Here is a 23,874-nt window from a genome sequence, read left to right as displayed (position 1 = left end):
TAGCGGTGTAATCCCCGATTTGGTGCCTTTTTAAGCGATCATAAACGATGAACGGCGAAAAATGGAGAAAAAAAAAAATAGGAAAGAAAGAAAGAAGTTAAATTGTTAATGATGAACCGCGATCGCCGGCGCGCATGCGCGCGTGTGTATATCCCCCCCCACTTTTTTAAAGCAAAAGAGAGGCGCGCCCGATGATCGCGAATCTAGTGCCAAATAAGTGAGACCTTGTCGTAAAAATGCATGTTAAAGACGAGGACGATGAAAAACAAAACAAATAATGAAAGAAAGAAAAGGTGAAATTTTATAGGGAACTTTTTAGAGACGATAAAATGAGTCTTTTCTGACGCTGGGTAGACTTAGTATATTTTATATGCACTGATTGTTTGATTATGACTATCGATAATAAAATGAACGGTGTTCAATAGATTGTAACTGAAGGATTTTTAAGTCTCACTGTGTACTACCGACTTGTCTCATACATTCACGTATCCGTTTTGTGTGCGTGACGCACACTCACGTTAGGAACACTTGTCTGTCGTGCGTGCTCAGGTCGACTTTGTGAGATTCGACGGCGTTTTATGAAATGTGTAACAGTGATTCGTAAAATTAGGACATAAGAAATTTTTTATTCTGTGTGTTCAGTAGCTTTCACTCCTTAAAGAAAGATGAAGCGCATAATATACAGTGACTCACGAATTTATTCATAAAAAGTAATTACAATTACATGTTCAAATTCCAAAAATATTATGTTCTTTTTAATGAAAATTAAGAAAAGTAGATAAAAACTCTATATGAAACAAGGGGAGAAATAGGGAAGAAAAACGAGGCACAGTCATTTTTTAAATGAAGTAATTGAATTTAATATGAACGAATTTATGAATCATTGTATACAGAATGTTTGATAACAGATGACAAAGATTTTGAGGAGTGATTCTTTATGCCAAAATAAGATGAAAACGAAGAATGACGAAATTGCGCTTAAAGCCTCGTTTATGAGTTGTTAATTGTGAAAAATATACTTAAAGCGCACCAGAAAAGTGTCTGACTGGGTATTTATTCTACTGCTTGTCTGCAATAGCCAAGTGAGACGCAACAATATCAGTAGAATGGGTCTTCAAATCAGACACTCTTCACATTTACTTTTAAGTATTTTCTCAACAACTAACTTGATAACGAAGCCTCGAACACAATTTCAATATTCTTAAGTTTCGTCTTTGTAATTTATTTCTGTTTGAAATGTATGAAAGTAAAACTTGTTTATTTTAAATAACTCCGAGATATGCTGACCATGGTAGCGACTTTATATTAAGAGAATAATAGAAAAACCATTAAAGAGCGTCGAATCGAGTCTCGAAAAGTCGTTCACTATCCATCGTACAAAATAACGCATCGAAATGTGTCGTGTCAATGAGTGAACGGAGAAGATTTGTTTGTTCTAACTTTGTCACTCAGAAAACCACCGTCTCGTACTGTTTGAATTTATTTAAGAAAAAGAAAAAACGAACATCACACGATTGTTTTGTCCTTGTGATATAATAACGAAATGCGTGGTGATCGAGTTTTATCTGTTCAGCGTGAAAGCCGAGCGAGTTTCTTGTACCGAAGCTTCATCCATTAACTGCAATAACACATTAGTGAATTCCATCTCTGCTATGTTACTTTGATTTCAAACATATTCATACCACATTCTCGGTTTTTTTTTCTTTTTTTCAAACGATCGTCGTGTACAGGGTGTCCCAACATTCAGAGATCGAACTGTGCCAATATGTTCTATTAACAGGGATAAGAAAAGGATGTATCTATGGATAGCTCCAGAAACATCCCTTTAAAAAGTTGTAACAAAAATATTCGATATATGAATCTATTAGTGAGTTTTCAAATGTATTATAATGTAGAGATTGACAATTTTTCAGATTCATTCGTTTTAATTCTAATATTCTAAATCTTGTGAGTGAACAAAATTATATCAGTAAGATGTTTTCTCGTTATAGACTCAAAAATTTCTAACCAGTGAGTTTATATCAAGAGAATACCAAGCATGATATTTTTTAATGTTGAAATGATCATTTTAAAGCAGAGTACAAAAATGTGATTTTCGTCTGTGACAATAATATTCTATACAAAATTCAATTCGACATAAGAACTCGCAGCATAAAATGTATTTGACTAAAACAGAATTCGATATACTAACTACATGAAGAAAGTGTTAGAAAAGGGGGACGACACCTTGAAGTGCCAAATGAAATTTTCTACTGTACCATATTTTTTTACTTTCTCGTTATAAATTCATCGTTATTCCCCTTGCTTCTTTCACTTTCGACTGTCATCAAACAAAAAATCAACTTAAACATTTTCATCAAATCAATTGACACTATTCTCTGTAAGCTTGCTTCTATCGAACTGCGAGATTATAGCGAGTGCATACTATATTAATTAACTTTCATCATCATACTTAATGTTTTCGTTGTAACTTTTTAACAAAGCTATTCCTGTAACATTCTCTTCACTTCTACTGATAGAACATACTGCCACAGTTTGATCGTGTAACATCAGTACACCCTGTATAAACACTTGCGCTTCGATTTTGCGTCGAAGGGAACAACACGCGACAGAAGGAAAGAGAATCGCGTGACACGAATGCGAAAAAAAAAATGGAACAGTGATGGAAAGAAGCGAATGAGTGTAAAAAAAGAAAGCTGTTGGATCCGAAAAAAAAGACAAAGCAAGTCGTCACAGTTTGTGCGTTGTTGTTACGAGATTTGACAAATTGTAAGTTAAGTGGCCTGGAACTGTCCCCAAAAATAATATTACACGCTTATCGAGGAAAGTAGCAGACTCTAATCGCATTGAATCGAACAGAAAGGTAATTACCATAGCGACTAACAGCGCAGTAGAATTCTTTATTTTACATTTTACATCCTCACGTTGCGTATTTTGTCGTTTTCGTTCTCTGTATATTATCATGCGTTATTATTGTCCGCACGTATGTGGAACGTGAGTGTGTCTCGATCCTTCGTGGGGATCGAGATCCTCTTCATTGATCGTTTACGAAGCGACGAATCATCATCAAAGTGCCATAAGTTTCTTCGAATCGAAAGATTTGTCGGACGATTAATCTGCCAGCGATGGGCTGTGGTGTACTTCGAACTGTTTTGAATGTATATGTATGATAGAGTGTTTCGAGTACTTTGAATTTAATTCGAAGTTAGAAATTCTTGACAATTTTTATCACTGTGTGACACTTTATAAGTTTGATACAGTTTTGAGAAATTTAACGATTTTTTAATGTCTTGGACATTTGAGAAAACTTGCAAATCTTATTATTTTTATAATCTAAATAAGAGACTATTATAGTTTTGTTGTTAAAGTGAAACGATCGTAACAAATCTTAACAATTCTAGAAATCAACCGTGTAATTAAAGTGACTAGAAAGTCAATTTAATTTATATTTAAAGTTTATTCATTAATAATGTTTGAAAACCATTCAAATTTTCAGCATTTGCAAAATGTTTTTAAATTACGTTCATCGAGACTATTAAATTTCGAAAATATTTCAGAATAGTCAAAAATTTTGAAAGTGTTAATAATCATTAAAGTAATTTGAAAATCTATAAATCTGGTTCTCAAACATGTAATGTCATCAGAGGGACATGATCATGATTTTTCCTTAGACGGTGGCATAACCGTATTCAAAATTGATTATCCACAGAAAAAAGAAAAAATACTAATTCAAAATACAAATTTTTTCACAAATTTAAGACCTCAATAATTATCGTGACTTACTTGCAGTATAATTAAAATTAAGAACAATTCATCTATTCTAGAATATAAATAAACTCCAGTAATATTTTCAAAATCTACAATACAGTAAGAGGAAGGGAAGACAATAAAAGAACTAGAGAACCAGTATTATAAAACAATTGTATTTCGTTTGGAAAGTAGAAAGAAGGAGCATCAATCGCCCATCGCTACCTGCCACTGTACAGTCGAAGTATCTCTTCTTTGCTCTTCATTGATGCAATATGCTAATCTCGTGTTACGTTCCACACCCGTGTCCCCTTAGAAAGTTCTCGTTAGTCATTTGAAACGAAAAGTCATCCTGTGTATCTCGATAAGCCAACACACATACGCCACACATACACACACCAAATTCGAGAATTCCCGCACTCACCACGAAGCACCGTTACTCTTAGCCAAAAATTACTTTTATTTAGTTTCGTTTTTTTTTTTTTTAGCGATCCTGGATGCGTCTCGTTGGCCACTAGCAATCGTTGTCGCTGCACCAGATAAACGGTTCACTGTGTCGAGGCAATTATTTGAATTACTCTCGCAAGCAGACACATTAGTGATCTTGTCGCGTGGTAACGCCATAATCAGTGGCCAGCGATCGACAGTGCCAACCAGAGACGATCCTTAGACATTAAGATTCCTTCGTCGTAATTGGCTCGGGCGGTGGACGGGCGTCGAGCATGAAATCCTAAAATCGCGGGGAATAGAGAGACCCTTGCGACGTTCTCGTTAATAGCACGGGCCAATCGCGGCAGGAAGTCAGCGATTATTATTATTTTTTATGGACTTTTGTTTTGCATGTTGCGTACGCGTATTGTTGATTTATTATTTTTACTTTGTCTGGACAATGAAGGAAAGTGAAACATATTTGGAGAACAACAGAAAGATAAATATATATATGTACATGGTTTGTTTGTTGCATTTGAATTTGATTTTTATGAGCCCACTGGCTGGAGAACTCGTCACTTTTTCTGTTCTTTTATTTCACTGTTTTTATGTTCCATGGTTGAGAGAAACGACTTTGGTAATCTTGCAGATTACTTCATGGGGAAATTCTCCAATTATATCTGTTGCAAATTATGAAACTGGACTAAGTCAAAAATCCAAAAAGTTGAACTTATTACTTATTTTACCAACTAAGTGACAAGTTCAACCTTCAAGAATTCGGGACTTAAATCTCTTTCATAATTATCACCACATCTGTTAATCATTAATCCTTGAAGTTGTTTCTCACATCGATCGAACGCTGTTATACAAAGTATAGCAGTGGACTTATTGCATGAGACGGATTTGGTACACGACTGCCATGACATTTATCTTGTCAGTGAAAGTCGCTCAGACGTCTAACTTGGATAGCTTCCAGTGCACCTTACAGCGTGTACCAAAATTACTCGTGCCATGAACTTTTCAAACCAACGTTGTATGGAGTCCTTAACCACCACAGTTACCTAATCTTCCTCTTCATCTTCTTTTCTCTCTGAATTCACACCATGAAACGTTCACAAAGAACTTCCAGCGTGAATGGATGGACTCCTCGGAATCTATCTGCCAATGTATGTTTACATTGCTCCTTTATTTGTAGATACAGCTACTATGATCCTACTATTACCTACAATTACACGAAACAAGTAAGAAATGCACACTTTGTGGCGCAATGTATTACAAAAATAGTACGATCATATTTTCGTTTATTTTGTGTTCAATTTAGGCTATTTTTAATTTTGTTGGTACCCCAAATCCCTATCTTCCTTAAGATTCTTTCATTCTGAATTGAGTAGATAGCAGTTTAAGTTTGATATTGAATTTTTATTTACAAATGTTACCGAACTTTTATTTACATTTTTATGTAAACAGATTCATAATTGTTCTTCTGTTTGCACGTATTCAAGTATATACATATGCAACAATATCATAAATCAATAAGCATTTGGTATTTTCAGTTGTAATTACAGAGATGGTCGAAAGACAGTTTCAAATTTTATAAAATTTGGGAACTGGGACTTCCCCTTTTCATGTCACATGACGCTAAAAAATTCCCAAAAATAGCCCAATGCTGCGACCACCAGGAATGGTATGAAACCTGCTGTTCAGAGACGTCACAAGGTAGAAAGGGAACTTTTCCAATAGGGTGGAGATTGCTTCACCAACCAGTGATTGCTAAGAATATCCACTCCATTCGAAGAGTTCCCTCTCTACCTCCTAACGTCATCGAGCAGCAGGATTCATACCATCCCTAACCACCACAAAACTTCTTTCGACCAGCACTGTAGCTTGCAGTTGCATGCAGCACACAGAGACTCTCGTAGTATCAAAATTGCAAGCATTGTTATTTCACAATATTTCGTTCTGACTCTATGTTGTAATATCGTATCTCCTGTCAACAACAGAACAGCCCCACTGACTTGCCTCTTTTCGCAGAATACGCATGGGGGAACTCGAAGTCGGACGGCGAGACGTGGAAGGAGAAGACAAGAAACCCTGGTTCCGGGTCCCAGGCGAACCAGTCGACGACGGAGTCGTCGAGTACGAAATCAACGTCGACAACATCAATGACCACCGCGACGACCAGCTCGACGTCCACGACGGCGTCGAACTCGGGCACGACCACGACCACCGCGTCGACGAGAAGTTCGTCGGCGTCGCCCGCGACGGGCAGGAACAACGCGCAGAGCAGCAGCGGCAGCAGCAGTAGCCTGAGCCCTGCGCCGACGACGAACTCCTCGTCGACCAGCGGCCACCAGATCGGGACGATGTCGGCGCCGCCGGGACGCCAGGTGCCCAAGAGGCGCATGAGGCGTCGCGCGACCTCGCACTCGCAGGACCCAGCCGAGCAGCTGACCGAGATGTCGGTGCGCGGGTTGAATCTCTTTCGCTACGCCTCGATCTCCGAGGGCGTGTACCAGTGCACCGAGTGCGCGAAGCTCGACATCCAGAAGACGTTCAAGAACAAGTACAGCTTCCAGCGGCACGCGTTCCTCTACCACGAGGGCCACCAGAGGAAAGTGTTCCCCTGTCCCGTGTGCGGCAAAGAGTTCTCCAGGCCTGACAAGATGAAGAACCACATGAAGACAGTGCACGACTGCTTCATGCCCAAGGACTGCGTGGTGCCGTTTGGCTTTTTTCTCTCGCCTTAGCGGGCGGTGCGAGGGCGAGGTGGGGTGGCGATCGGTCCAGCACGAAGAACGAGCACCACGGCGACGGACGACAGCGGCGCGCGCGCGGAGACGGGCCCAGCCAGCGGCGCGCAGAGGAGCGCGAGGGGCCCAGTCTCGAGGGCAGCGCTGAGGCACTCGAGGCTGGTGTCCATGTTCAGGCGCGGCCGCGTCTGAGGGAGGATCTATTCGTTATGCCCGTCTTCTCGGCGTCGCCCTAGTGTCTAGTCACCCGTGGTCGCGAGGAGATAACATGGCCGTTCTCGATGCTTAATTATGAACCCACACCCCGTGCCGCGAGGACCAATCGCATGGCCCATCTCACCCCCGCGATGATCGACTTTTCTGCGGCTCGAACGAGCCCGCCGAGAACATTGATGCTTAACTTGAGAAGAAGGGCGAGAAGGGACGCGCGCATCGACCAGTGGAGGGGACAGCTGCGCGTGCATCGGGCCCCAAACACTTGCTCGGACGGGACGGCGTCGAGTGATCGCGGGAAGAGGCCTGTGGCTCGAGCTACCTGACCACTCGAGTTGATGCTCCTGTGTACATTAGTATTATATGATCCCTTATTGAACTGTGCAATAGCGTGCAGTGCTTGCGGCCGATCGATGCTCGGCTGTCCCCTCCACTCTGTGGCCGTCTCTCGTACGCGTTTTCGGTACGTTCTACGCGCGAGGAACGTTGACTCGCGTGAAGAGAATCGAGCCACGAGCGAGCTCGGAGGGACTCGTCCGAAGGACGCTTTCGATGTTCACGCGTGTACGACGTACTTAAAGACCACTGTTTCACGATGCTGAAAACTCGTCGTGTCGGGCCCACCCGCGTAACGGAAGAAGCCTATTTAGATGAACGCAGTATTTTACGCGGGCGTAGTCTGCATTAATTCCATAAACGTGTCTTCGTTAGTTTTTGCTGATCAAAGTTTTACGATTGTCGGCGAATAAAGGAGGAAATATTCATGTAAAAGTGTGACGAGCTTTGTCGTATCTTTGACAGTCGTGTTTTTTTTTTCTTTTTTAAGGGTAGTTTAATACATGTGTAAAAACTGTGCAAGAAAAGGTTCTTACGATTTTATTTTTTTTTTTTTTATTATTCTTAATGGAGGTACAGAGTAACGTAAGCAATATAATTAACAGGACTGAGAGAACTGACGCGTTATTTGAAGGATTCTTCAGTTTGTTTAGATCGTATCGTGACGATAGCTTTAAAAGTGCGCGTCGATACTTGAACGTGCATGATTTTCCTTTTTTTCTTATGACGAACATCCGATTTCAGCAGTGACACGTGAAACGTTGGTTACGAATATTCTCTCTTCTTCTCAGATCGGTTTTAAACTGCCGCCTTTGCGGTCCCTTTTACGTCTGCGTGGAACTCTGCATACTTACAACCAAACAATAATCCTTCCTTTTGTGAGCAGATAACGAGGTGTCCATGAAATGCATAGTAAATAATCGCATTGATGAGAAAACGGGAAAGTTCTTCCAGCTTCAACGCCGTTTTTAGGTCCGTCGAGGGAGGGGGAAAACAAGATGGCGTGTTGAAGAACGTGCAGAGTTTCGTGGTAGTCCGAATCTTTTTTAATTTCTTTTTGTAAGCCTTCCAAACAGATTTGATTCCAATGGTGCGTAGCGAAGCATATTAGCAAAATGTTTAAAAAGAAAAAAAAGAAAAGAAGAGTATGTATATTTATCACAGAGTTTATAAACGGTTTACTGCGAGCGCAGGAGATTCGTAGAGTTCATTAGATAGTGCCTAAATAGAGAGAAAGGAAGAACGGAGCGAATGTTAGAAAGAAAGGGAGAGTGGGAGAGAGAGAGAAAGAGGAACACGAATTAATACTGCATAGCAGCCTCGATATATGTACGTGTACAGGTTCTCTGGGAAAAGTGTATTATAGTTATTACCATTTATTAATTATTACTATTATCATTATCGATTTACCATTACTCGCACTACTATTATTAATGCAGCAAACAATATTATTTTTATTATCACCGTTACGATTATTGCTATTAATATTATTGTTTGATAAGAATTATTAACTTTTAGACTATGGACAAGCACCGATTAAATTGGTTATTATTAATAGGTATATAAGTTATAACGCACAGGCAAACACGGACACGTTATAGAGAGAAAAAAAAAAGTTATATATGTATACAAGAAGCATATAGTATATATAACGGGCCCCAGTTAGTTCGGGTCTGGACCGTTTGTTTTTTCTCTTTGATTTATTATTATATTATTATATTATATTATTATATTATATTCTATACTTTTTCGTTCATTCGTTCGTTTAAAAAATCTGCAAGAAATTTATTATTTGATACATTGTTAACATGTTTTCTTTTTCTCCGGTGTTGGGGCACCGCAATGTAGAAATAGATCAAGTCGAATTATGCAAATTGACACGTATTTTTTCTTGGGGGAAGCACGCGAGAAACACCAACACAGTCAGATAGTGTTGCTACACGAATAAACTTTATCGACAAGCTTACTATCGCTTCCGCATTCGTACATTATCTACAAAAAAATGGGCAGAATATGTTGACACAGGAAAAACGAAAAAAATTTAACATATCATTTTATCTCGTGATTCATGCAATAATTAGTAATAACGATGCACCGCTAAAGTACTTGAAAAACATGTTCTACGCATTTGGTCGCATATCTGAATGTAATCCACGAGCTCTGATATTACACGGATTACATCCTCGTCTTGTTTACGAATTTACTAGAAAGGTAGCGTTTCAATACTTACATGTACAGCTTCCAGATCACGCGAGCTATGCATGAGTTTACGAGTTTGGTCGCTCAAGGTCGCTAAGGGACATCCCCTCCACTTTGTACTTCGCGCATGCGCATTTACTGACCGCGGGAATGATTTATATGGGGGTTACCATCGCGATCCTGGACAGTCGAAATTCGTCAACTCGAGTGTAACTGCGAACCCCTTCTTCCCGTCCCTATTTTCCCTGACCATATTTTTTTGTGAGAGCCTTCGAACGAATACCGAACGGAAACTCGAGTATTTTTGTCTTCCGCATCGGTGTTAAGGAGATAGGAGTGAAAGTGTCGTGTGAAAGTGAGAAAGTGGATGTATACGTGTGATATCTATACAATGTTTCCTCGTCCTCTAGGCTTACGGTTCGCTGACGAGCTCATAGCGAGGAGCACGTTCTAGCGATCAATTTACGTGATGACAGTTCACCTTTGTGTCATTGAAGATGCTAGTGAGAGTGCGTGAAAGTGATTCCCGTTTACTTGAACTAGTTTCGCGGTATAGAGAGTATAGAACGGAGCATATAACGAGGAAATACCTGTATATGCATATGTACACATACATGTTAGGATGATGATAGTTGTTAGAGAGTTATTTAAAAAGGATATATATATTATATATATAAAAGAGATATATTACGTGAGAGGGAATGTGCACCTGCGTGTGATTCTTTACCGTGATTCGAGAAAAACCGTCGAGCTCTTTCGGAACCAAGCTCGTCCTCGTGATCGGTATTTAAGAAAACAGTGGAATAAAAAAATGTATATTAATTCAAGGGAAAAAAAGGGAAGCATAGTAATCCTCTTTTTTTTACGTCTAATCGTTGTTACGTGAAAAATGAAAATTGTACTTTGATATTACGGGTGTAAAAAAATATACAGGTTATCGATCGTGTATGAAAAATGCAATTTTACGACGTATACCAGGCCTGTTCAGCTCGTGGCTTCGGGTGTCACTCTTTTGGGGACGCAGAACCATGGTGGACCAATTCGAGAGTTCGTAGAGACCTTTAGGTCCCACAGTATCAGCCTGCGCGCGCATCGCTACCTCTGTTACGTCATCAACTCTTGCACGGCTCTGGGAGCCGCAAGAAGTTGAAGTCAATCAGCTGAATAGGCCCGATCTATACGTTCATCGATCGATACGAGAGAATGGGCATGGTATGCAATTTTGATTTGTCAAAATTATCAATTGGAAAAGACAGTTACGTCACTCGAGGTTCTGACGATTTTTGTTTGAAAAGAATATTTCTTGATTCTGCGACGTATGCAAAAGCAATTCGAAAGAACGGTGGGGTTACTCTTTTTTTTTTCACTTTCCATGCATTGTGACTATCTTCTTACGTTTTAGTTTCATACCACTATTGTAATAGTTCTATTATTATTATGATTATTACACTATATTATATTATTACTATTGTCATCGTCAAATATCGTTTATTTTATTTTTAATTGTAACTATAACATCGGGTAATTAGTTAGCGCGGTAAGGTGCGTTAGGCTTTTCAATGGAGGATACTACGATAAGAGAACGTGACAAACGATAGCCAGAGACGAATACAAAACACACGGTTATTATATATATTTATATATATATTACATAATGCAGATATTTTATTTGAGCGTTAAACAATGCTAATAACTTACACGATTGCGGCGGCGCCTTCTATGTTTCCACTTTTATTCGTTGATGATGGAACGCAAAGATATACGCTATATCACGCTGTTCTGGCGAATAGATTTATTTATATAATATTACTTGATAGTTAAAACCTGCAAATTTTATTCGTGTTAGTGGCGGTGACAGTGTGCTTGGGAATCATTCACGACCGAGAAACGAGACGATCTTCCCTCGCGCGTCTCGTTTATTGCCAGAACGTCGGTAAGCGCGAATATTTCTGCAAATGTCGTTGTTGGTTCCGCGTGACCTCGGCTGACCTCGAAGAAAAGGCGAAAATGCAGAAGGGCGTCCCTCGAATAAAAGTCTCTTATGTCTACCTGCATTATTCTTTACTTACACATTTTTTTAACGCTTCAAGCGAGAGATAGCGCAAGGGAGCTTAGCAAATTCGCCGCGTCACCTACTTTTATACTAGCACACTTTATTTGCACCGAACGAACCATTCGCGGATGGTACGTTGCACAGCACTTTGTTTCGATAGGAGAAAAAAGCGGTACGTGAAACTGCCCCGGATAACTGATACGAGTTCTCCCCGGATAACTGATACAAATTTTCCAGGACAAAAGACACTTGGAAGAATTTTTACTATTCTTTATTTACTTAGAAAGGGAGGATGCTCCAACATCCATATATTTCAGATGAAATTTTTAATTTTTTAAACGAATTTGAATTGTATTTGGCATAATTTTCTTTGATAAACGATAAAATGCAGGTATCTTCATTAGTGGATACTTAAACGTAGGAAAGCAATAAAAAATTTATTTAGTTCCTTGGTTATGAAGTAGTTGATAAAACTTATAAACTGTCAGTTATCCGGGGCATATTTTTATATACATATATAGGATAATCTGAAGAAAGAGTTGAACAATTTAAGGCTACATAATATTAATTAAAATATACACAGAATTTAGAATTAAGATACAGTCGTAAATGTATTTCAGAAGAGATGGGTTAAAATTTATATAAATGTTTATTTTCAGTCAGATTCTTATTCTACATTCAATTTTCCACGTAAATCTGTATTTTACGTCAAAGTAGTTACTGTCGTTATTCTTAAAAAAATTTAATTTATTGCCACTTGTCGATTTTTGCTTATCCACTAAAAGTAAGTGCACTCTTAAATAGTTCCTCTTTTTAGGTTATCCTATATATTAAATATATCATAGAAAAGTGGACGAGTAGTCTTTGCAGGAGTACACAGACGTTCGATGGTAATCTTATGATTTGCAATAGGGAAAAGAATTGCGAGAGGACGTATTAAGCGATACATGTAAACGTTGCGGTTGACAGAAAATGTGTTATATATATACTATATATATAAATACTATATTATGTTATATCATACGTCCATCCTAATCGAAGATGGAAGTTTAAGAGGAGAAAAATTTGATGCGTCTAACGGGAACAGTAACAGGAAAGCTAAAGTTGCACGGTTTGCACGTGTTATCGTCGGTCGTCGGCTGTACATTTGTACGCACGTGTTTACCTATCTATATCATTGGTGTCTGGTGGCGATAAGAGCGATAAGAATTAAATAACTATTATTATTTTTATTTGTTTTTACCTAATTGTAGTTTCTTTGTAACTCTTTGTGATATACATTGCAATAGTCTATCCGACCGTTTATTTCTTGTATCGATTACCGCAACCTTCATTAAAGCAAGACAAAGAAACATACATCGAAGATTCTTTCCATGGCAGTCGCCCTCTTTCGATATAAAAGTATCGGCGGCCACGTGTCCGCCAGGCTTCGACGCTGGAAGTAAACCGTACTTCTCGCATTTTGGGTAAAATAAAATTCCTGCATCTTAACTGTGGCGATTCCTCATTTGGAATGACCCAATTTTTTGACATGATTTAATAGGAATTTTCGTATAAGATTGAGCGATTAGAGTATAAATAACTCTTCGAACGCAGCAGTTGAAGTACTACCACGTGCTGTGTGTGGAAATCCACACCAAGTTGGAATTACTCAAAAATTTTCATATAATTTCCTTAATGCTAGCAAGAGTAAGCATTCAAATTTTCCAGCTTTCGTTTTATACAGTGTACTCTTTGGCTAAACCGCCTACAAGCGTCAATAACAGAATCAAAGGATTCCTACTTCTACTAGTTATCCATAATAAACTATGAGAACATAATAAAAGTGAAGGCGCTCGAGGCCAAGTAAGAAAATTGGGACTCAATGTTATATGATTAGATTAATCAAGCTTAGACTAGGAATATTGCCAGATGGCAGGACAAAATGTCTGTCAATGACGTCATAGAGTAAAGAAGTAAGGGTACCACAAGCAATACAGTCAAATACCATGCGGTATTCCCACTTCTTTACTCTATGACGTCACTGAAAGACATTTTGTCCCGTCATCTGGCAATACTGAGAGAGGCCATAGCCGCGGTTCTCATCCTTTAAGGAACCTTTTAAGGATTTTCACATATCTATTAAAATAAATTTCAGCAAATATTTAAGAAAAAAATTATTTCCGAGTTATTAATGGTTTTCTTCAGTAGCCACATTTACTGCGAAGCTTTGGAGTCTACTTTGGACCAAGCCAAGGATCGAAAGTAGTTATCTTTTATAAAATTTATCCTCTCAAAAAGTAGGAAATATTTTAGTATAGTATTAACTTTCCCAGTTTGTTTAACCCTGGATCTCATAAAATCTTAATCCCCTACCCTGAGATCAATCCTTTAAATACACTACCGTGCATAAGAATTTGGTCACTTTTACATTATTGGGAATGAAATATCTACATTTATTTATACTGACTAATATTAAGCGTTATTCTCATCAGTATTTGCAAACCTTATATAGTCGTCTGAACTGAGATTTGTAGCCAAAATTATATGGACTGGAGTCTGAAATTAGCTGAGACTCTTAAAACTGCTGAATACTGTACACTATGGAGCATGGTATGTACATCTTCAGCAATATTAACAGTTTTAGTTGAATTTCGGACCGCAGTGATTACAGAATTCTACTTAGTGCATTTTACATATTTCAATAACGTGGGCATCAAAATACTTATGCAAGACAGTGCACATCATTCCACAATTTCCCCCCGAAAGTCCAAAATCCTCAAATTCATCCCTCCAAGATCTCTCCAACTAACGTCTGAACTCGAAACTAATAACCCTATGCCTCTTCTATTTCCATGTCCACCCCAGACCAGCTGCCAAGCCTACCAACAGACATCACGTTCGAGATCTGCACGTCGTCGTCCTCGTCGTCGCCTCCGCCTATGTCGACGCCCGCGGCGACGCGTAGCGGCGAGGACAGCTTCAGCGAGGGCAACAACGGGAGCACGTTCATAAAGTCTGAGAGGGTCGTCGGCGGGATGCACTTCCTCACGGACAGGGAGGAGGATCGGGGGGATCTGTTGCTGCCCAAGACGGAGTCGGGGGAGGCCGAGCCGGAGGTCAGGAAACAGGTTGGTTGGTCTGCTGCTTTTGACGCTGGTTCGGCAGGCAGTGCGCCACCTGTGCCTGGCTTCGTTCGGAGGACGAACACGAGGAAGAAGCGTCCTCGCGGGGACTGCACCAACAGAAACGGACTGACCACGAGGAGGCCGCTTCGAAAGCCCGTACCGCCGCGGATTTGATAGGGTGCTTTCCATTCGAGTCTCGTGTACCCGAGGGCATTAGGGAATTTAGTAGAGAATTGATAGTGGAATTGTTTTCTTGTTGTATTTAGGGGGATTATGGTTGGTGCTGCTGGGGACTGGCTAACAATCGGTTAGGGATGCCGAGTCTTGTCGAAGAAATCGATCCTCCAAATCGATACGGATCGGAAGTTAGAAAATCGATTTGATAAAATGTCGACCACGAAAACTCGATTTTCAATTTCGATAAAAAAGTTTATAGGTAAATAAAGTCTGCGAAGACACAACTTAAGAAAGTACGTTTTTCGAGAGTTGCAAAGAATTAATTGTGAATATTAAACAAAATTATTTACTAGACGAAATAATATTGTTTAAAAAATTAAATTTTGGAAAACAAATCGAAATCATATCAATTGGTACAGCTAACTTCATTTATACGTAAAACGAATTTTTTATATGTGATTTGATGTAAAAGCAAGAACTGTTAAAAAAGATTTTTGAAGTAAAAAGAGAAAGTTGTGTTTTTTGAAAAAAATCGATTTGATTTTATGGTGGGAAGATTGATTCATGATCAAATTGACTCGCAAAAGGTCGATTCAAAAAATCGATTTAAGATCGGCATCTCTAGGCTAAGTTAAGTTCTTTTGAGAAAGTTTGTTAATGATAATGCTATTAGCCTTGTTAGTGTTTCTGATAAATGGGGAAGATACTTAAGGTAAAGGTCATTAAAGTGGCATTAAGAGGTCACTCAGAACTCAAGGACAGAGCTTCAGGAACTGGAGTAAATGAATGTAAGAACTTCGAGGATTCGACAACTTGAAAATTTAACGCTTTGGAGATTTAAACTTGCTCGTGTTGGAGCAGTGGCTTAGGGTCTCCAATTAACCCCGCTTTGGTATATTAAAGGTGTCAATAACAAAGGGGTTGAATTACCTGGGGAGTAACTTTGTTGACACGTGCCACCTTACTATTCAGCTAGGGGTCCGATTCTGACTTCCTGATTTTCAAACCCTTCCCCATGGGGGTGCTATGTCACCATAGGAAGCCATAGGAAGGTATTGAAAGGGTAATACTCGAGTCATGAATCACTTGTAAAATAGTATTGAAAAGGCAAGCAAGCTATCTAATTAGTAACGTAACCCACTTTATAATACAAGTGGAATTAAGGGGAACAGATCTGACAATGAGTTATAGGGTGCAATAAGCAGAGAAGTTTTCAATAGCCACAAAGGGGAGAACCAAGGGAGAAAGTCTGAGAGCCAGTAGATTAGATGATATTCCTCTATGCATCATTGCACACGATTTTTCATCTGTATTTTATGAGTCATAACTACTGTGATAATAGAAAACTACTTTGCATGAAAGTTAATGTATGTATTAGTGTGTGAGAACCTAGCGTTTTCTTTCGTACGGTCAGAGAGGACATTTCACTGTTGTTTTAATACAAGGAAGTACTTTAAATGATATCTAATCTGACTGATCGTGAGTAATATATTTACACAATGACTGCAGCACAGTACCGATGCATAAGATTAAACAGATGTGCTTTACGAAAAGTGGCACGTCTCATTTGACTTACGAAAGAGAAAACATTTGTCTTCGAGTCTGATTCAAAATATCACCATTCGTTTTTTTTTCGCAAAGAAGAGCACATTTATACGAAAAAAGCATGCTCTGTGATAATGCTAACAAATGAAACAGTCAACAATTTACTTCTCCTGTCGAAACATGTTACTATTCGTAAAAAGAGATGAAACATGTTCTTTGTCTTGGATAGTCAAGATCGCTACTTTTCGTAACACGCATCGAAATGATTTTAAGGAAGTGGGGAAAGCACTTATCTTCAGTATACTCAAACATTAAGGAATCAGAAGTAAGTTTCTTAAATAGTATTCTTTATTTTGTTTATCTTTTCAAGATTTCTACTTTCCTTTCTCAAAAGGACAAAGCTGACGTTCCAAGTCTCAAACCAGCACCAACTGTGACACCTCATTCATAGAGCCTCCAGTTTGACTGTAATTGTTAAACCTTAAATTATTCATCTCAGTTACTAGTACAACGTTTTATCGTGTTAATTAACAGTGATAATATTTAATGAAATAGTTACCTTTTATTAAGTTGCAGTGAACAACGTTTCAGTTAAATAATAAATATCTATTGAATTAGTTGACCAGTAGAGAACCTAATATTTGAGTTAATGAGTGAAATGTTTTTGTAAAAAACAAACAGTGCTTTAATCAGATTTCACATTGACTCAATGAAATTATACTTAATTTGAATAAATTAAATGCTACTGAACTTTTATTACATTGCATGAAATTTATAGATTCATGAGAAATTAAAAATTGAACAACTTTATTTAAAAGCGTTTTCCTTATTGAATTACAAATATTTTAGTCAATAAGGAAAAATATTTTTACTCCCAAAATGAAACCTTGCTAATATTTATCAAGAAGTGTCAAGAAAATTATGTGTCGTCATCCGTAAGAGTGTGTTTATAGTCTATAAAAAAGTTCGTTTTTAATGTTTTAGAGGAAGATTATCATTGGTGTGAATTTACTAGTCCAATTTCTAGCTACAATTAGTAAACTTTATTTCACAAACTGTACACCATTCGTACAGCTTAATACATAAGAAAAAAACACGTGTGTAAGCGTTCGTGATAGGCACAGTTCCACACACGAACAAAATACATTTGTACTGCTTGTCCAACCCCTTGAGAGCAACATTTCAAGTATTCTTTCCCTTGTATGGAAACCTTTCATTTTCATCGATTACTTGATAAAACTCCAACGCACAGTCTGCAATGATCTCAAAGACGCCCACAGGCGCCATCAGCAATCAAAGGGTTAACAAACGCATAAGAAAATTAGCGTAATTACAACCACGTGTTCGTGAGTGAAAAGCAAACCTTCCATCGTTCTGTTTGCGACTGTGTACCTAATCTCCCCATGTAAGTACACGTTTCATGTTCTCCCGACAAATTAGGTAAAATACAGGACACTGGTTGCCAATAAACTGGAAACTGCAACATTGCTATTTCTTATGCCGCTCCGAATGGAAAGCACCCAGACACGGTCGCAGAGAAATCCTTATCCTCCACGCGCGTCTCTTATCTACAGCGTTTGCCCTTCGTATCGCTCTTATTAGCCCGACAGTTTACATTTCGCTCGTAGTTCGTTGAACCGAGCATCCTTATTTCCCCTGTCGTTTATCTCCGGTGACACCTTTTCTGTCGGTGCGTCCTCTAGCCACGAGAAGCGAGCCTGGAGATGAGCTCGAGAGAGCTTGAGACTTGGAGGAAAAACCGAAACGCCCTGGTCCGTAAGCCCCTCGAATCGGAGGGAAAACGGAGAGCTAAAGGGAATAGGAAAAAAAAGAAATTCGAAATTGACGTGAGGGAGGATCGGTGTGGCGCGATGGGATATGGAATAGCGCGGGGAACGACGGTTAAACGAGGATAAAACGAATGAGAATGGGTGAGAGAGGGAGAGAAAAAACCAAATAAACGTTGTTTTACAAGCTGCTGGAATACCTCATTCAAAACGACGGTTCCGTAGTCTGCAAGTGGTGCGGCGAGGTCCTACCGTCACGGACCCGTTGGTACAGGCACAAGTACAAACTCCACGTCTCCACCCAGGTCACCCAGCCGGCGCCGCTCTTCAAGTGCCACAGCTGTAATGCTTACTTCAAGTCCCGTAAGGGTTACATCGGTCACCTGAGCTCACGGCATTCCGACAACGAGAACGACGAGAACAGAGAGGAGCCGGCCAACAAGAAGGCTCGGAAGACCTCCGATGTAAGTTTTGCAACTAATGTCATGTGACCGCTTCAGCCACTCGCTACGACGCCGCGGTGACCCGCTTATATGTGTAGCTTGATCCCTGGCGATTGTCGTGAGCGACTAGAAACCCTTCTTCCCTTGGACAAGTCTGTAGTCGGGTGACAAGACCTGAGGTGTCGTGAGAATTTTTATTTTTTCAGTAATCAGGGTTTAAAGTTGGGCAAACTGATAGATAACGTCAAGGACCCAGTTCCTGATCATTTAAAAGTACAGCTGGGTCTATATTATGTGTTATGTGTATAACAAAGTTGGGTAGGGTGGTTCTCTCACTTGGAGACTCAAAGATTGTGCCGCTATAAAGACTCTATTATGACTCTAAGGACTCTATTATGTCCTAAGAGGCTCACAATATGATGTCTTTGTGGTGGCATTGTCTGTGAGTGTCCAAGGGAGAGAATCATTCTGAATAACTTTTTAGAAAACAGAAAAGGGACACGTATAACATTTCCCTTAATGATCTAGATCTAGCTGGTGTAGAGCCAGCTTAAGAAGCATGGTTTTCCTAACGCTTCCAAATAATTTTTTGTTATTCATATAAATCTATGTGTCTTCTTCAACTTGTTATTGAAACAAGTGCGAATTATTAATTAAATCGTAATTTAGTTCTTAAAATAAAATATATAAAAGGAGTAATAGCTGATCACTTGAATTATGTCTCACTACCAGCTATAAAATTTCAAGTATAAATATTAAAATAGATAACAATTATTTACTAATTTTTTGGAACTGAATCCTTGACAGTAAACTTACGTGTCATAAATTGCCTCCTTGCATTTTTTAACTTTTTGAAGCAGGAATTTTAGAAAATAAGAAGGCCCACGTTGTACAGGACATTTCATTTTTGTAAAATTTAACAAAGGAGGTTTATTTTAATTATGAGGGAATATTAGGGTGCTTCAAGTAATTTTAATTTTTCAAGGTGATATAAGAAATATCCCACCATGTATATTTAGGTATTAAATAGTTGGGCACTATTGACCCCACCATACTTTAAAGAGCTACATGATACACATGTACCATTTTTGTGCACACTGCTGGATTTTATTCAGATACATATGGAAGACTATAAGTGCATGCATGTATCTCAATTTTTTTCAGAAAAAGAGTGACATCAGGTTTTGCCATCTGATTGTAGAAAGATGATGTTTAAAAAAGAAACCTTTTTTGTAATGTAGAGATGTTAGAAGTTATTATTGATAAGTTTTAGTTTTATTTGAAGGGGCCGATAGTTTGTAGTTTTAGAGACAGAAATTGTTAAAATTGATAAGATAGATCGTTAGAAAAAGATATAGATGTTAATCCTTTGTAGTCCTATAATTAGTTCAAACTCATCCGACGTGATAAATTTTCTGTTAGCATCGCTGTACACTCGACCAAAGAAATATCTTGTGTTTTAATATAAATACTAATTTAGCTAGTCACAGAAAGACTGTTCACAAAATCTTATCAAAATCGCATAGAACCAATTATAGATCATTAGTTAGTTATTAAATGTCTCAGATTGACGCAGAGAGATTTGTAATTATATCTGAGGGTTGTGTCCAGGATTTTCAAATAAGTGGATATAGAAGCTGCAGAAAGACAAATTCTTAATTTCTAGAAATAAAAATATACATGAAATCTTAGTAAAATAAAGGTCCTAGTACCCGGATGCTCAAAGTGTCAAGTGTTTCAGTACGTTAACAAGCTTTTCAGGTATTTTTATACACGCCCTGACACTTAAATTATCCAGTAGCTGAATTTACTATTTTAACTATTTTATGATACTATATATTTTGCATTTCTTTATTATATATATTAGAATCTAAACTTAAAATTAAACAAAATTAGCCTCAGTATTCAGGTATCAGGACTTGATCAGTTACTGAGACATTTACCTTAATGTTTTTACTAGAGTGCAAGATATAAAATCGGATAAACTTTGTGATCATATAAATTTTTTCTTAATTTTACTAATACGTTGATGAAGTTCCTTGCACCATAATTTCTTTTATTTCTCCATGCCAACACTTGCTTATCACACAGAGTGAATAACATTCTTAAAATAGGAATTCATTTTTCATGAAATATCTTAAATCACCCCCTCCAAGCATATTAACCCCAATTAGATTATAGATAAGATATTTTTAAGATGTAAGATATTTTTTGGTCGACTGTACACGTCCCACTAAAACATCCCATAATCTCACGAAGGACTCAAACGATCGTGGAAGGGGGGTTTCCGCCAATCTCCCATTTGCTTGCTCGCTTATCAGCCACGATCATTCGATCATTCACGGTCGAGAGAGTAAGGGCGAACCTGTGAAACGTACCCCCACAGATCGGGAAAGGGCCAGACTGGGAGCAGCAGAGGGAGAAAGAAGAGAAGCTGGTGGCGGACATTATCGATCGAGTGAAGAGGGAGTGCGAGGCTCAGGGTGAGACTGTCACGAGACGAGGCTACTCCAGGCGATCCACCGTGATGAACAGCTAAGAGCAAGCCCTCTCGGAAGGGACAAAGGGAAATCTGGTGCCATATCATCGTCGTACGATGCTCTCCTCGTGACTCGGCCCTAGGGACGACGATCCCTGTCGACGTTCGGCCTCCGTTCCACTTTTAATCAATTACTAAATAATTGCTCCACGATCGAGCAACCCAAGCGATTCAATCGAGTTTAGGGAATCTGCTGAATACATCGCGTGAGGTTTTAGTAATTCGAGGAGGATTCGACGTTTCATAGGGAAGTGGAAAACGTTCGAATGTTTCTTAAGTCTCTGTGTGAATAGAAAGTGTTACCTTGCGCGATGCCTTTGTCGGGTCAAACTAGGATTAATTTAAAGTTAACTGTAAAATTGATATTCTATGCTAAACCTGTTCGTTAAAAGATTCAGTGAATCGTACCGTGATAATCTAATGCAACCCAGTTTAGTTATACAGGAGATTTCAAATTGAGGGGACGAGTAGTATTCTTCGTCCTGGAGGAATTGAAAAAATTCATTGATATTTGGCAATTTGAGGATTCGATGGCTGATTTAAATTTAAGGTACGGTGGAACCTTGAATCGACCCTGAATTATTTATTATAGTACAGTAGAACATCGATTGAGACTTAAACCATGATTCAAAACTATAGTTTGACAAATCTAGTTCTGTTGATTACTTTTGTCGTTCATTGTTGACAACTTACGAATTGTTTTATTTCTGTAGAATATCTGTGAGAGCGTAGAAGTAAAACAATTGATAAGATATTAATAATTGACAACAATCGAAAAGTAGGTTTATCAAGCTATACTTCATCAGAGATGATAGAAGTAGATATTCAAGGATTCTTCAGCTTTGAATGTCGTGGCACTCCAAATAATCGAAGTCCTACTGTATTTATAATTATATTAACGTAACTATACTAACATAAATATACAGTCCATCTAACGTAAAATTCAAATGCATCTTGATACTTGAAAAAATAAGCCACTGTTACCAAGGTACCTTTTACGACAGTATAAAAACTTTTTTGCCATTATTGTCCTCAAATAGAGGGTAAGATTAATTAAATGGTTCTCGTTCAGTCATAAATCATTTGAGGATTTGATGATTGATTTGAATTTTAAGAAGGTCCTTTAAAAGCTTGTCGCGACGTCCTTCAGGTCAGTCTTATTTCGGTAGCGAGACCCAGAGGATCTCCACTCCATCTGCGCATGCTGTTTCTGTTCAAACGTCATGTACGTGAAGTCACCCTTACACTCGCTCAAGTTTCCAAGATATCTATTCCAAAGCCGAAAATTACAAAAAGACAAGTAAGTTTTCAATTCCTCTTAAAGAATTCATACAGGATAAAAGACCCAGTTTCCGCAAACTAAATCAATTTTTCAAAAATTTGGAAAGAATTAAAATAAAAGCTGTATAGTGTTTATATACACATAAAAAAATCTCAAATTTTAACACTACAGCTATCAGGGTTAAAATATATAAATCTTCAACCATGCATTAAAATTTGCAGACTTTTGAGGAAGCACACAATTACAAAAATAACATTCATTTACATGCTCCTTTATTTTTCCTAAACGTTAACTGAGAAAAGAATAACCTTTACAAAACATAAAAAATACGTAAAATATAATCGTATCCATGATATTGACAGCATTGATAGTTCTACTGTTAAAAAAGGGGCATAATAATTAAATTACTTAATCTCTTTCCAAATTTAATTAAAATTCAGTCAGTATTTGGGTCCTTCACCCTACACTGGTCCCTCAATTTTGCACCGCCCTGTATCAACAAAGGAATGAGGTTGCCGCAGTGAATACCCATTTTATGGAATCGCTATTTAAATTTATCATACAAGCGCGTCCGCGCGTAGCGGAGTGCAACGAAGTCGACAGGACGATCTTCGACAGCCGAGGATGGCGGGGATTAAACTATCTTAATCGTAATGTCCGCGCGGCTAACGTATATTTTTTTCGCATCCTAATTAGCCGCGCGACGGCACACGATACGAATACGTGTTTGCCAATTCACACGCGCGATCTGTAGGCCTGGAGCGCGTCCATGGCTGCATCCTGCCGACGGAGGAGGGCACGCTGCCCTCCTCGTCGAAAGCCGTGGTCGTTGGTTGATATCGTTCCTTTGATCTCGATAGGTTCCGTGGATCTCGGTCGCAGCGAAACGCGAAAGTATAGTCGTGTAGAAAGAGAGGCGGTATTTTTCGTCGCCGATTGGGGCGGCAGGTGGCTGCTGTTCCGTTCGACCTTAGCTTGGTGATGCCAGTTGATAAGAGTGAATAGTGTATTTTATGAGAAAAGATGGGAAGACGATTTTTCATCGTCGATTTATATTTTTCTGGAGAGGAGCGTCTCAAGCTGGGCTAATTTTTTGATACTGAAAATGCGTGTCTGGGAAGGAGAATTAAAGTTTGGATTATTTGGCAAAGCGAGGGAAAAAGTATGCTGCGGATAGGATCTGTGGCGTTACTAGCTGTGAGCAATAAGAATTCGAATTTTTAAAGAACACCTACTATTTTAAATGTAGTGGGTATTAATCATGCAT

At 38.7% G+C, this 23,874-nt stretch overlaps 1 protein-coding gene across 2 annotated transcripts in view; it reads left to right on the top strand.

Moving 5' to 3' along the window:
* Ttk (zinc finger and BTB domain-containing protein ttk) overlaps positions 1 to 21,941 on the top strand; it is a 57,335-nt gene extending 35,394 nt beyond the window's left edge. The window contains exons 5-7 of one of the 2 annotated variants that reach the window (XM_076376270.1): positions 14,575 to 14,837; positions 18,532 to 18,807; positions 21,173 to 21,941. In XM_076376270.1, coding sequence (XP_076232385.1) covers positions 14,575 to 14,837; positions 18,532 to 18,807; positions 21,173 to 21,325 — 692 coding nt within the window. In that variant the 3' untranslated portion in view covers positions 21,326 to 21,941. Of the gene's footprint in view, positions 1 to 6,207; positions 7,067 to 14,574; positions 14,838 to 18,531; positions 18,808 to 21,172 lie in introns of those variants that run through there. The other variant, XM_076376269.1, reaches the window with a different exon arrangement.
* The last annotated feature ends 1,933 nt before the right edge of the window (positions 21,942 to 23,874 follow it).

The sequence above is a fragment of the Calliopsis andreniformis genome, chromosome 4 (genome assembly GCF_051401765.1).
Source record: "Calliopsis andreniformis isolate RMS-2024a chromosome 4, iyCalAndr_principal, whole genome shotgun sequence".
NCBI classification, from domain to species: domain Eukaryota; kingdom Metazoa; phylum Arthropoda; class Insecta; order Hymenoptera; family Andrenidae; genus Calliopsis; species Calliopsis andreniformis.
This window is presented reverse-complemented; position numbering and strand designations above follow the sequence as displayed.